The sequence below is a fragment of the Moschus berezovskii genome, chromosome 26, assembly GCF_049115385.1.
Source record: "Moschus berezovskii isolate FMDL1 chromosome 26, NW_MosBer_1.0, whole genome shotgun sequence".
Classification (NCBI taxonomy): domain Eukaryota; kingdom Metazoa; phylum Chordata; class Mammalia; order Artiodactyla; family Moschidae; genus Moschus; species Moschus berezovskii.
The window spans coordinates 42,039,762-42,054,618 of record NC_142485.1 but is presented as its reverse complement, the minus strand read 5'-3'; the positions used below and the strand labels follow the sequence as shown (position 1 = coordinate 42,054,618).

Below are 14,857 nucleotides of genomic sequence, written 5' to 3'. Positions count from 1 at the left end.
GGAAGGAGGAGTAAGCGGTTCCTGTGTCCCAATCTGAGCATCGGCTCCCAAGGCTCAGGAGGGAGATGCTGCCCCATGTGAGGTGCACAGAGGGGCGAGTGCAGAACCTAATCCAGTTCTTCATTTGTGGGCTATCAAGCGGGAGAATTCACATGCGAATAAGGCAGGGCTTGGCAGTTCAGAGGTTCTGGACCACAAGGCAGGATGCCAGGGGGTTAGCATGCTCTGTAGGGCGTCCTTTCAAGAGGTTTTACGGTGAAAGACGGGAAAGGAGACGGTGTCACAAGAGAGTTTATAAGGTGAGATTGTCTAGTCCAGACTCACTAGTTAATCACCATACTATGCACATCTCATGACAGATATGATGCTCTTTTTCCCCGGGATCTCAGTAAATAAAATGTGATCCAATTTCCGTTGGCTCTAGAGTTTGCAGTAGACAGACTTATTTCTGCATGCCTATGATATGCATTGTTTGACTTGGGGATTAACTGTTTGTTAAAACCTGAATTATTCAGTGTGAATAGTGCAGACGGATCCCTTCTGGCATGATAAAAACATGTCAGTGATAAGGACTCTCTAAGCACCTCATTGGGAAATGGACACTATGCCAAGTTTCTGTTCTCTGAATGTGTCGGCAAGTTTAGAAAGAACTGCGCGCCCTACAATAGTCCGAGTTCCTTGTGGCAATGACACGCTGATTTCTCTGACCCTTTAAATCCAGCCTCGAAGGTCAGGCCTGCCCAGGTGACCTTCAGGAAGCTCCTGGTGCCCACAGAAAGCTGTTTGGGTTCCTTATAGCGTCAGTCACATTCTGGCCCAAGCATACTTTTCAGTAGTGATCTTCCACAGATGTCAAATCGAGTTAAACTTTGTCCAAGCATGCTTGATTTTTTTTTGTACTTCTCAAATTGTCCTTTCAGTCTGGATTACCCCTCATTCTTCTCAGCTTCACACTCACGCAAGCATGTCTTTGTCCACTTCACACTGCGTCCTCTGCTCCCATCCCCGTCAGAAGTCCTGTCCGTCTGTCTGTCCACTGACCAGTCTCTGTATTGAATACCTGTCTGCATCTGTCTTCTGTCTATAAAGTGAGTCTTCTACAGCCCACCGGTAACTGGAAGCAATCATTCCAGCTCTGTATTCTCTATGATTAGACAAAATGTTCTACTGGAAGTCTACTTGTAACCTAGGATTTCAGACAAATGTGAAGTTAAAAATAAACAAATAAAAGCTTGCTTATATGCATGGAGTCTGCCTGGAGAGACTACATTTTCAATGGGGAAACTGACCCAAATATATATTGCAAGCTACCAATTAAATTATAAACTCCTGAAGGTGGAGACAGTGAATCATTAACCACTTTCCCATATCCAATGCTTACAATATGCCTACTACTATGATTTATATATTCCTAATATATCATGTTGGAGAAGGCAATGGCAACCCATTCCAGTACTCTTGCCTGGAGAATCCTGGGGACAGGGGAGCCTGGTGGGCTGCTGTCTATGGGGTCGCACAGAGTCGGACATGACTGAAGCGACTTAGCTGCAGCAGCAATATATCATGTAATTCATATATTCTTAAAAATATGTATTATTATTTGTTGAGACAACATTGAAAAAAGTTATAACTACCATGTATTAGTATTCTACCACTACCTATTTTTATGTAATTACATTTAATTAAAAAAAATAAAGATAAATGTTGGTGTTAAATTAATAATTACCTTTCCCTTCAACAGACACATTGGTAAAGTTCATATTATTATTTTAAATTTGAGCCCATCCTGTTCAATTCTAAGGTCAGAGGTAACAATCCCCAAATAAAGGCAGATAAAAAATACATGAGAATCACAACAGCAAAAGTAAGCAAGCCTGGTCTTCCCCGTTGTTCCAAAAAGTACTTCAGGCAGGAGATGTATGCTCTTCACTGCAATCTCATATTATCTGTTGCAATGTCTTGCTAATAGTAGGTGTTCAGTACATCTCAGGTTAATATAAGTAAATGGAAATCAACATATGACAGAAGAATTTTGTTCTAGTTAAATTTTAAATCAATGTTATCATGTAGATACCAATAGCAATCAATACAGGTCTAAAGTTAACACTGGCATTAAGCAACGTAACACATTGTAGAAACTTTGGTCTCCGTGCTTGGAATTGCCTAAAAGTTATTCTGAACAGAAAAGATAAATTACTTCAAACAAAGAAAAGAATATTCTCAAATATGCTTTGAGAAAAAGGCCAAATTCCATACCTTTGTATTGAAGGTTGAATTAACAAATATATTCTAAGTCATTTTAAAGACTAAACATTAAACTAATGAAGATATTAGACTTTATAAGACTAGACTGAGTGTCCCATGCTGCTAAGTCACTTCAGTCGTGTCTGACTGTGCGACCCCATAGATGGCAGCCCATCAGCCTCCTCCGTCCCTGGGATTCTCCAGGCAAGAATACTGGAGTGGGTTGCCATTTCCTTCTCTGGAATGCCCTATCAATTAAATATATTCATAAATACATAGCACGCTCTGTGCCTTACAATTCTTTAAACTATTAACTAAAATAAGAGATAAAAAATACCTCACTTTTTTGTTACTATCACAGTAGATTTGTTTTTTTGTATATTCATTCTGATACACTCCAAGGTAATTTCTAATATATGATTGTTTTTATGTAGAGGATTCAAATAGGAATTAAATTTTGAATTTCAAAATGTTAAGCAATAGTCACCACTTTTAATTTTAAAGCAGTGAAGATTATCACTGGTGGTATAAATTGTAAAATTAAGTATCAGAACACTTACAGATAGCTTCCATCATTCTGTTAACTCTGGCTCCACATTAGAATAATCCAGAAAGCCTTAAAAAATACCAGTGCTGGTCCTCATCTTAAATCAACAAATCATAATCTCAGAGCTTTTTAAAAGCTCTCAGGTGTCGCAGTTTTGTAGCTGGGCAGATAATATCTGGGTTAAGGAAAGCAGGAGACACTGGTCTTTGTAACCATTTCTAGAAGTAAACCTCTAATTTTGACTTGCTTAAGGTCTTGAACTTGAGTCAGTTAGAAAATAGACAAGTGGTAGCCAGGGGCTGGAGCTGGGAGAAACAGGTAGAGGCTGGTAAAAGGAACAAGCTTTCAGTAATCAGATGACTAAGGTCTGCGGGCCTAATGGACACCATGGTGACAACAGGTAGCAACGCTGCATTGTATGAGTGAAATTTCCAAGGAGAAGAGAATTTACAAGTTCTCACCAAAAATAAAAGGTAAATATGTAAAGTGATGTGTGTGTTTATTAACTTGATAGTGAGAATCCTGTATCCTTTGTGTATGTCAAATTATCATCTTGCACACTTTGAATATGTACAGTTTTATTAGTCAATTATGCCTCAATTAAGCAGAAAGAAACACCATTAGGAATATCGGTGTTCTTTTTGCAACTGTAAACATGCTGATGCAATTTGAGGAAACCAGATTCCACAGGTGCCCAGAAATAAGCTTTTGCTCCATGTTGCTTCAAAACCCATTTTCACCCCACGTCTGGATCTGAGCTGGATCTCAACACAAGAGTTGAGACTTGTGTTTTTCCTCAGAAGAGACAGAACCTTCGTTTCATGAGGGACGTGAAGCTCTAACTAAAAGGAGGCAGCCTCAGGGATAGCAATGCTCCCTCCCTGGGCTCACCCTAAAATCTGTGTTACATCAAGCAGAACTGTCAGTGTACAATCGGAGTCATCTGACTGGTGATTAAGAGAACAAGTGACATGGCTTGTGCCTTTTCAAGCTTCCCGGCTTCCACACAGCTCTGACTGACCATCCATGTCCCTGTAGCTCTGAGCAGCAACTACCTCGGGTAAGCAGTTAACGCCAGCACCTCCCTGCCATATCAGCATCAGGGCAGGGGCAGTGAAGAAATTCCACAAGGGTTTCTCAGTGGAAATACTGGCAGCCCCCTGGCACGGGCCAAGTACACCATGATGCTTTAACTTCCAAAGCATTCAGTCCCTTATAAGAAATGGACATGCACATTTAGCAAAAAAACTAGACACAGCCTCCAGATTGGACTGATTAAACTACCAGCTTAGAGAGCGAAAGCATGAAAAGAGCACAGTTAGGAGCTGATAAACCAAAAACCAGAATAATTTACATCTAATGGCATGTAAATAAAAATTGTGGAAAGACAGTTTACCGGGGGAGTAATAACCACCGAAGCTTTTATACTCACCAAGCATAAGAACGTAACATCTACCTGGGCTCCCATATTAATGTATTCTAAACAGCCGTGATTTACTGAATAATTTTGTTAGTTCCCAATTGCCCAGTGGGAACCACACTTAGGAGGGAAAAGGAGGCTTTAGTTTAAGTGCTTTTATGTGGAATGGCTATGATTTACTGTCCATGAATATTTCAAACACAAGTTTTAAATCAATCAATACATGAAGATGCACTGACTTAAATCAAAAGTCTGGAATGGACTCAAAAGTTGATTTACTCCATTAGGCCGTCTCCAGGTGAGCCTTCTATATATTAATTTAACATCTCTAATGAGTAAAACCATGCACTTTCCTTAAGAAAGATGCTCTCTTTTCCAACATTAGTAAGAACCTGTGCCCGATGTCTAATGGAAGCAGTTATTACCACTCCTGAGTTGAGGCACATTGTTTCTGTCCTGTTCTGGTCACGATGGGTTTTCACCTTGTGGTCTGTGAATGTCCTGGCACACACTCACACAATCACACCCGCTTCCCTTCTTTTACAAAGGCTAAGGGGGTGGGTCTAATATGTCATGTACAGTCGGGCCACACAACGCTATGCAGTGGGGCTGGAATTTGGGCCGGTGGAAGCAGGTGACGGGTATGTCACCTGGGCCAGGACAAGAGCCCTGCAGGCAGGTGACCCCAGGTGTGCTGCCCCAGCCCATCACCTGAGCTCAGCCGTGCCCTCTACCCTGCAGATGAGAAAGCACGATTTGCTGGTGCTGTGACATGATCCATATCTCAGGACTGGGGCCCAGGAACCCAGATGAGAGAGAAGACAGGGCCATCTATTTGCGTAGAAGACTCCCCATTGCCCTTGGAGGGGACAGGGAGGGCTTTCTCTACAGATGAGCTCAAATGATGTGCTCAGATCTCACACCTGCCTCCTCACTTTCCAGACATTCCAGAGCCTTGCCTCATAGATCAAATAAGACTGACCGGCCCCTGCAGACCCCACAGGGCCCCACGGACTGTTCCCTGACCTGTCTCTGCAGTTATCGTCCTGCAGCGTTCTGTGTTCTTCCTCGGCTCCTCCTCCTGCAGAGTACTGACACTTGCCTTTTTCACTGCCCACGTAGCTCTTTTCCTAACCGAGACAAGTCACTTGGATCTCAGCTCAGACACCGTTCCCACTGAAGGGCCTTTCTTGACTGAGACCCTAATGTTTCCCCCACCAGCATGCACTCAACTTGTTTGATGGATTTCTGTCTCCCTCCACATGAGGCCAGCTCCGTGAGAAATGGGGCTTTCCCAGCACAGATGGAGGCGTTGCGGGCACACTGTGGGCTCTCCACAAGTATCTGACGATGTGCTAATTAACACAAGCTCCCTCCCGTGTGTGTTCCCTGGAGGAAGCGGGTCACAGCCAGGCCACTGCTTACTGAGCCTGGAATCCATTCCGTGTCTCTTGTCCAGGTCTGGTTCACTGGGCTCTGAAGAACACAGGCCACCACTGCTTGCATCTACCATGATCACCATTGCACGTGCACACGCACACACACACACACACACACACACACACACACACTCCCCTCTGATGGACACGGTCTCTGTCAAATATACTGATGCTTTAAATGTGGTGGTGACTGAGCCTTGGGTGGTGCGCATGCTCAGGTCTGACTCTTTGTGACCCATGGACTATAGTCCACCAGGCTCCTGCGCCCATGGGATTCTCTACTAGAGTGGGCTCCCATCCTCCTCCAGGGGACCTTCCTGACCCAGGCACTGTACTCCTGTTCCCTGCGTCACCTGCACTGGCACACGGATTCCTTTCAGCTGAGCCACCCAGGAGGCCCATGGCTGAGCCTTGGGATGAAGGGCGTGTTATGTCTTTATCTCAGCCACATTTTTTCATCTTTGTTAAATACAATGACTTGGGGTCAGTCCCCGTTCCTGTACCCAGTGTCTCAGAGTGTCCCCCCGGCAACCCTTCTTCCTGAGATGCCCCAGGCTATCCGCCAACCCCCCACTCCTCTAGCCACCAAGAGCTATCAAAGGGGACCACCCTGCAGCCTTGGCAATAGAGTTGTGTGCACTGCTCTCCCATCCCACTCCTCAAACTCTCCGGAGATCCTCCACTTACCCCCAGTTACAGTTTCTAAGGGCAGCATCAATCCTCCCTTTCCCCTGCATGCCTCTCCTCCCTGTCTTCCTCTGCCTCCCCTCTGACCCCAGGACTGACGGGCTGTGTTTGTAGAAGCCCGAACGCCCCTCTGCATTCGATGCTCCTTTGCCCAGATCCCTCCGCTCCTTCTTCCTGGATGCCCTGGACACATCCAGGTGGCCCTTCCTCTGGGAAACTGTCTCCAACAGCCCTTCTGCTCCCTCCGACACCAGCAGAGGTGAAAATGGATAAAGCTGTTTCTTGCTTATAGTTGTCTTATAGTGACGCTCTTTTCTTTGGGAGTTCCCTTTCACAAAAATAAATCGCTGCTCCCTAAGGAAAGGTGTTCTGATTGGCAGCAAAGGAAGCAGTGCAGCAAGTCTGTGGAGGAAATAGAGTTGAGAGGATGACAATGGACAGAGAACACAGAAGGTTCTGCGGATGGCCTGGGGCTGCCATGTATTTATAGGCTGTGTGATGTGGCCACTGCTTACTGTCCCCCTCCCTCCTATGCGGTGGGAGCCCCTTCCTAATGTTGACCTTTGACAGAATCATGACATTGAGTGGGGGGACCTCTAGGTATTTTTGTCTGTGCCTATTTGTAAGAAAATTCTATAGAAATTCACATTTTGGAGGAAGGGGATTGTTCTGACCCTTTTTCAAAACACTTTTTAAACTGAAATGTAAACACGCAAAAAGCATGGTGCTCTTCTTTAGCAATAAGTCCCTTGGACTGCAAGGAGATCCAACCGGTCAATCCTAAAGGAAATCAACCCTGAATATTCATTGGAAGGACTGATGCTGAAGCTCCCATACTTTGGCCATCTGATATGAAGAGCAGACTCATTAGAAAAGACCTTGATGCTGCGAACGATTGAAGGCAGGAGTAGAAGGGGGAAACAGAGGATGACATGGTTGGATTGGATGGCATCACCGACTCAATGGACATAATTTTTAGCAAATCCAGGAGACAGCACAGGACAGGGAAGCCTGGCATGCTGCAGTCCACGTGGTCACAAAGAGTCAGACACGACAGAGTGACTGAACGTCAATAACAACTGATGTAAACCATGATTTTGCAGATCCCCTGATGTCAGGTAAATGGACCATGCAGGGTGCGTGTATCTGTGTCTGGGTCTATTCATTCCACAGTGTGTCTGTGAGATTACATTTAGGTTTACTGAAGAGTCTGACAATCAGGGGTAAACGTGTTCTCTCTCCTTTGGCACACCTGTGCTCGTTTCTGGTGGGCATGTACCCAGAGTGGAATTGCCGGGTCTAGAGAAGACAGGGGTCCAATTTTACCTTGAAACAGCTGTCCAGAGGGTCTGTGCCCGTCTACACTACTGCCAACAATGCAAGGCAACAGTCGGTTCGTTAAGTTTTAAAATATCCCTTTAAAAATCCCTTAAAAATATCCCAGTTGAAGTACAAACTGCTTGTTTTTGTTAATTTGGTGAGGAAGATGCTAAGCTCGAGGAAGCTTCCTGATGGGTGAAGCAAGCGCTGACATCTTGGTGCTGTTTACAAAGCGCTCACCACACTTTCTTTTCATTTTATTTGCTACCCACGATGATCTGGGGAGGCAGATATTGTTATTCTCATTTTATAGACTAAGATAGTGAGATCCACAAGGCAGAAAGGATATTGGCTAATAAAAAGTACTTAATGAAAAAGAAGAGGACAAGAGTCAGCAGCTGGAAACAGAGATGGGCATCTTCTGTGAATTATTGAAAGTCCTAGAGTTGTAGGAATCTCTGGTTCTGAGAGAAGTTAAAGTATATATTTAAGGAAAGTGGTATGTGTTTCTGATTTTAGTGAATTTATATTTATTAAAAACTCTTTTTGCCTTTTTGAGGTTTTAAGAATTACATGGGTTTCCCTGGTGGCTCATTGGTACAGAATCTGCCTACCAAAGCAGGAGACCCAGGTTTGATCCCTGGGTTGGGAAGATCCCCTGGAGAAGGAAATGACAAGCTATTCCAGTATTCTTGCCTGGAGAATCCCATGGACAGAGGAGCCTGAGGGGCTACAGTCCATGGGGTTGCAAATAATCGGACACGACTGAGCGACTAAACAGTAAGAATTACTTAGAGGTTATAAGATGAGATTTCACTAGTCTATTTTGATTGAAAGAAAACCAGGAAACCTGGAATGTCCCATCAGTGGAAGGGAGCACGGTGCCCAAGGCCACAGAAATGAGCCAGAGCGCCACCTGGGGGTTCCTCACTGGCTCTGCAGACCAGTGCTCCAGGAACCCCAGGAAGAGGAAGAGCTCTTGGTTTCCTTCACATCTTCAACACATTGTATGACAATTGAGCCCCTTCCAGGTTCTAGTTTATGGTCCTTACTGTTTACCGGCTTAGACAGAGACACAGAAACAAAGGGCCTCAGGATCCAGGTCCTTGACCTCGGAGGCAGAGCCTCTGACTGTATTTCAGGTTACAGCAAAGGGGAGCCCTGCACAATGAAGGGAGAATGCGTGATTTCTACGTGAATTTGAATTAACCTCAAAAGATGAAGCTTCTAATTTTCCAAAACATGCTTTATCTATTGATTTTTGGCTGTGTCATCGTTATTGCTGCACAGGCTTTTCTCTAGCTCTGGGTGGGTGAGGGCTGCTCTCCAGGTGTGGGGTGTGGCTTTCTCACTGCCGTGGCTTCCCTTGCTGTGGAACACACACCCTAGGGCACAAGGGCTCGGTAGTTGCGGCTCTCCGGGTCTCGAACACAGGCTCAGTATTTGTGGCGCACAGGCTTAGTTGCTCCAAAGCATGCCAGATATTCACCAATGAGGGATCAAACCCATGTCTTCTGCACTGGCAGGCAGATTCTTTACCACCAAGCCACCAGGGAAGCCCCAAAACATGTGTTTAACAACAGAAAAGTCATTTTATACAAAGTTCTTCATTTTTAATAAAAAGGAAAAATCAGTAGTTGTATAGAATGAAATAAAAAGAATGCCAATTATTTGTGTCAATGCAAAATTTAAATCTACAGTCAGGTTTTCCCTTGATTTAAAAGATAGAGTATTCTCTATGTAAACTGGAACTTTATTACAAATATTTTCCACATGATTGTTCAATTACAGAAATCAATGGGAATTTCATTTGGTGAAAACTGTATTTTTACAAATAGTCAGATAAACATGTAAAACTGGAGCTTGATACATATATAGCTACTTCATACTGGAGAGGTACTCATGGTTCAAGGTTAATATATCTTTAAAAAAATTATCTTGTAGACATCAGAAATGTCTGCATGATGGGTTGTGCAAAAAAGGCACTTATTTAATTATAATTAATGATGGAGGCAAGATATAAAGAATGGGCTCAATTTTCAGTTGATTTAAAGAATAGCATGTCCTACATAAATCTGTCATTCTGTGAGGGTCCATAAGAGACACATGATATTGCAAATCTACCAAGTGGCTTTTATTGCATTTGCCGCGTGTTTTTGCTCATAATGCTATTTTAAAGGTGAATATATTTAGCAACTACAGAGTGATTTTACCTGTCAGTCAACCTTACTTCTACTTCTGGCATAACTTGATGGCATGATCGAAGAGAGAAAAGTCAAAGAATAAAGTGCAAGGTTCAGAGAAGAAAGGAAGATGAAAAGTAGAAACATAAAGGAAGACAGGAAAGACCATGCTACGCTGGTGGACGGCTGTTTATCTGACCAAGAAAAGCCCCAAGTCAAAAGGAATGGATTCTTTGTTTTTAGAAGTTAAAAATCTCTGCAGGCTTCATTCTCCCCATCAGAGCGGCAGATTCGATGGCAGAGATGCCAGCAGGGGGCTGCGTTGGCAGCTTAGGAACACAATGAGTTTTCACAGGAATCTCACACAATCTGCTGTCTCATTCACTCTGAGTAACACTGATGGAAATTTTATAGTCATAAGAATGACTGCAAATTATAAATGTTACTACAATAATGTTGAAGGCAGTGAGCACAAAAATGTGTTTTCTAATGTTCCCCTTCTCCAACAAATACCCCAAGATTCAGATTCTTTGAGAGAATATTTACATAGATATTAAACTAGCTTTCACTAGACACCGTGTTTTCACTATTATTATTGTTCTTGCTGGTTTTCTAGATTGTTCTTCTACTTTGTTTTCTTCTTAGCAAGGGTAGAGGTAATAACAACAGCATTTTTTTCCCCCTTGAATTTTAGTTGAAATATAGTACAATGTAAATTGGGGCTTCCTGATGTTCAATCTAGGAAGAAAAGGAAAAAGAAAATTTACAAGAACAGCATACCTTCCTACAAGACAGCAAGTATCTGTCCTCAGAGTGAAAATACGGAGGCCTCTCTGCCACGTCCAGGCAGTGGTGTGTCCAGCGGGGATGTCAGCGGGGTGGCCAGGGGCTCTCAGGGGCCTGGTGGGCCAATGCTCTGTGTCCTGCCTTCTGCTGCCCGCTGGCTTGTTCTGGGGTCGGCAGGAAGCTGCACCTGTGGCTTCTACCCCCAGGAGCCAGAACACTGCACATGACGCCTTCCTGCCTGGCATTGACCAGGCTCCTATTCAGCGTCCTTAGTGCCACTTTTGGAATATTTCTTACTAATCATCCTGGTTCCTCTCTGTTTGGTAACCTGTGCTTTCAAAAGGATGACATCCAGGGCTGCATCTGACTGTCCATGGATAGTCAGCTGAGATCCGGCCTTGGTTGTGATGTCATGACCTTTCCTGTGATATAAGGCCCGTGGCCAGTGAAGAAAGGGCAGCCCCTGCCACCCTTTAGTCCTGGACGAGAGCTTCAGCACCGGCCTGAGCGGTTTTCTTCCACATCACTGCTGAGCCACGAGTACCCCTCCTTGCATTCTCACATCTTCGTCTCTTTGGTTTTATGCACAAATTTTTCTAATCATCACTTACATATATACACAAATATACTTTAATATGGGCTTCCCAGGTGGCACTAGTGGTAAAGAACCTGGCTGCCAATGCAGGAGATAAAACAGATGTGTGTTTGATCCCTGGGTAGGGAAGATCCCCTGGAGGAGGGCATGGCAACCCACTCCAGTATCCTTGCTTGGAGAATCTCATGGGCAGAGGAGGCTGGCTGGTTACATACTAATTTTTCTAATCATCAGTTATATACATATATACAAATATATATGAACATATTATACATAATATACATACAAAACCAGTGGCTGATATGCGGTATTGCAACATTGCAATTGCTTTTTGTATCTACAAAGCAAGCATCTTCAAACTTGATATTCTATTTTTCATCTTTCAGTCACAGGTCCAGGTGCCAGATTCAATTTGAGAGGATTACACCTGGAAATATTTCTGTACTTCTATACGCATCAACTAAGTAGGACTTTTGGAGAAGATCAGTCACCAGTTTAGCAATAACTCTATAATGCACCAACTGATCCATCAATTGTGATTCCAAATAGTGCTCTACGAGGGTCTTAAATCAGAGACAGATGTATCTATTGATGGGAAATAATATGGAGAAAACTCAGGATTTCCTCCAGCACTGAGTGGGGTATTCCTCAGCTCCCCCCATTATATACCCATGAGACCCCAGTTCCCTTTGGTTTGTGCTTTCCTATAACTGCAGTTAGAATACATGGCCTTGGGAGATCAAGGCACAAAAAGGCAGGTCTGAGAAGAAAAATATCGTCCTTGCCTGGGTCCTGGGATTAGTGAAAACAAATTCGTGTGACTCTCCTCAAGTTCAAGGCAGTACATTTGCAATCTGAGAACTTTCTGGCAGCATCAGAAGCAACTGAGAGATGGACAATGCTCCTTATAGACAAAGTGCATTCAGGCGAAATAAAATTGTCGCTGGCCTCCAAGTCAGGCACGTTCTGTGAAGGTCCATGCGCCTGTGGGCCAGTGGCAGGTAAACCTACCACAGGCCCCTCCTCAGCATCATCTGGATTTAAAACCCTGAAAATCACTCTTAGTTTGTTTGTTTTTTTTTTACTTCTTGCCCAAAAGGACATAGTCCAGGCATTATGGATTTCAAAATGTGTTTCAAAACGAACACAACATTGTGAATCAGCTATACTCCAATAAAATTTATAAAAAGAAAATAAATGTGTTTCGGATAGGTGGCATTCAGACTCACCAGCTGGAACATTATTAAAACCTCCCTCAGTGGCATGTATGACTTTATGTTCTATCCTTCATAGACAGAGTTGTTTGCACACTTTCCCTGTGATTTGCGAGTTTCTGGAGCATGGGGGTTGTTGTCATTTCCTCATTTTAGGGTCCCAGCTTGCATGTGCCAAGTGTTCAGGGAATTCTGCCTTCATTGAATTGGCCACAGTTTGGGGAAAGCTGGAGAAGTTTGCTTGAGAAAGCATCTAGCTTTCTGACAGAGCCATCCTAGTTTGCTTTATTTTCAGATGCATGTGTAATAGTTTCTATTGCCTTTTTCATAGTATTGATAACAATTATTGACTTTTGGAAACGTGTAGGAAATGATAAAATGCTATCCAGGTGAGATTTTTTTCGTATCTAGAATTAGACACAAAAAGATTCAAAATCAACCCAATATACAATTGATGGCAAAGTCTCTGTTTCACCCAACTACAAACAATCTGGTGTTTTTGTTTTGCAGCCCCCTGGGCTTCCTTGGTAGCTCAGCTGGTAAAGAATCCACCTGCAATGCAGGAGACCCCGGTTCAATTCCTGGGTTGGGAAGATCCCCTGGAGAAGGGACAGGCTACCCACTGCAATATTCTTGGGCTTCCGTGGTGGCTCAGACAGTAAAGAATCTGCCTGTAATGCAGGAGACTTGGGTTCGATCCCTGGGTGGGGAAGATCCCCCGGAGGAGCGCACGGCAATCCACTCCAGTATTCTTGCCTGGAGAATCTCCATGGACAGAGGAGCCCAGCAGGCTATGGTACAGGGGTTGCAAAGGGTCGGACACAACTAAACAACTAAGCACAACACAGGACAGCTGTGTGTAAATCGCTCATCATTAGGTGGTTGCATTTGTGGAGCGTGAATACATCTAAGGACTAAGAATGATAAGATGATGCATTTATGCACTTCCATGCAACCCATATGCTACATCCTTCTTAGTAAGCAAATGAAGAAATAATCCGAAACTGTTACTTACTGGGTGGGTGCATAGTGATTGGAATGAGTGCTATTGCATGTTCATTGACTTACTGGCTAAAACTTAGAAATAATTCCAGCAAAACAATAAAATATACAGCATACTGTCACTGCAGTAAAACTTTACTAGGAAGTTGCTAATTGTTCCAAATTTAATGGTTTGTATGAGAGATAGAAGCCATTTTCATTCAAGTTTATAACTCTTGTTTCATCTTCAGCAAGAGAGTCCTAAAATTTCAGGGTTGCCAGAGGACCAGAGTATCTTCTGCTATTTTTGTCATGTAAGATGAAGCCTTCTTACCTTGAAACTGAGCGTTAAATCCTTTCCGTCGGTGGTTACTGTCGGATGTGAAATGGAGTCGCAACCAGTTCTTGCTACTGATGACAGGAGAGGGGAGGTTCATGCCGGTCAGCCTGTAAGAGAGAATGGAAACAGCTCCCTTGTGAACCAGCCTCACAGATGCCCCATCTCAAACCCGCCTTTACAAGTGAGCGCCGACCCTCTACATGCTGAGTTGCCTAAAACAGACATATTTGTCAGCTGCGTTCCACCTTGAAGCGCTGCAGGGAATTTCACCTTTGCTCACAGACAAATGCCACATTCATCCTTGATGGAATGAAGGCTTTCACAAGTATTTAACATTTTGATTCTTCTTCATTAAGGATGGCTAAGCGAGCCGATATTCTTTTGAGCTCTTATGGACCGGGATCATAATGAATTAACAAAGGAATAGAAATACGTAAATGATACAATTCTGCCCTTCAGTATTTGATCTCTTGGCAATTCTGTTTCACCTGAAGCGGCTCAAACAACTCATAACATCCAGTGTCACCAGGGTCTATCTGCAGATTCACAACCTGGACCCTTCCTTCTGAAGTGGAGAAGTGTTTATGAGATTAGTGACAAGAACTGTCAAAAGATTCAAAATGCCTCATGTGTGTGTGTCAATTAGTATATTAAACAAAATTAAATGTTTCAAAAGTGTGACACACTCAATCTCTGGTTAAGCTGTTTAAAATAGCCAGCCCACTTCCAAGGTGGACTCTGGCTGTCAGAAAAAACGAGTCATTTACTTCCAACTGTTGACAACTTCGTGTCATTATGGAGTAAAGGACGTTTCAGGCAGAGGAGCTCTTGGCGGTTAGAAATGATGTAACATGTTCCACTCTGGCCAGTGGCCTGACCACCACTGGACTGGATGTTTCAGATGGATGGATGAATGTGTGTTGCCTCCACTTGTACTAACTGAAATATTATATCCTTGTGTTATCCTTTCTGAACCTCAGTTTTCCAGTCTGTAAACTGGACTTGAAACAACCTATATCAAGGTTTTTTAAGAGACAATACAGATGCCAGGTAATGTTCCCAAAGCACTTTGATGTTACTTGCATTGGGCTATATACCATA

General features: G+C 43.5%; 1 protein-coding gene across 1 annotated transcript in view; it reads right to left on the bottom strand.

Annotated features, from left to right (window-relative positions):
- CSMD1 (CUB and Sushi multiple domains 1) overlaps nucleotides 1-14,857 on the bottom strand; it is a 1,848,896-nt gene that overhangs the window by 772,934 nt on the left and 1,061,105 nt on the right. The window contains exon 7 of the mRNA XM_088832674.1: nucleotides 13,751-13,863. Within this exon, the coding sequence (XP_088688800.1) occupies nucleotides 13,751-13,863 (113 nt within the window). The remainder of the gene's footprint in view (nucleotides 1-13,750; nucleotides 13,864-14,857) is intronic.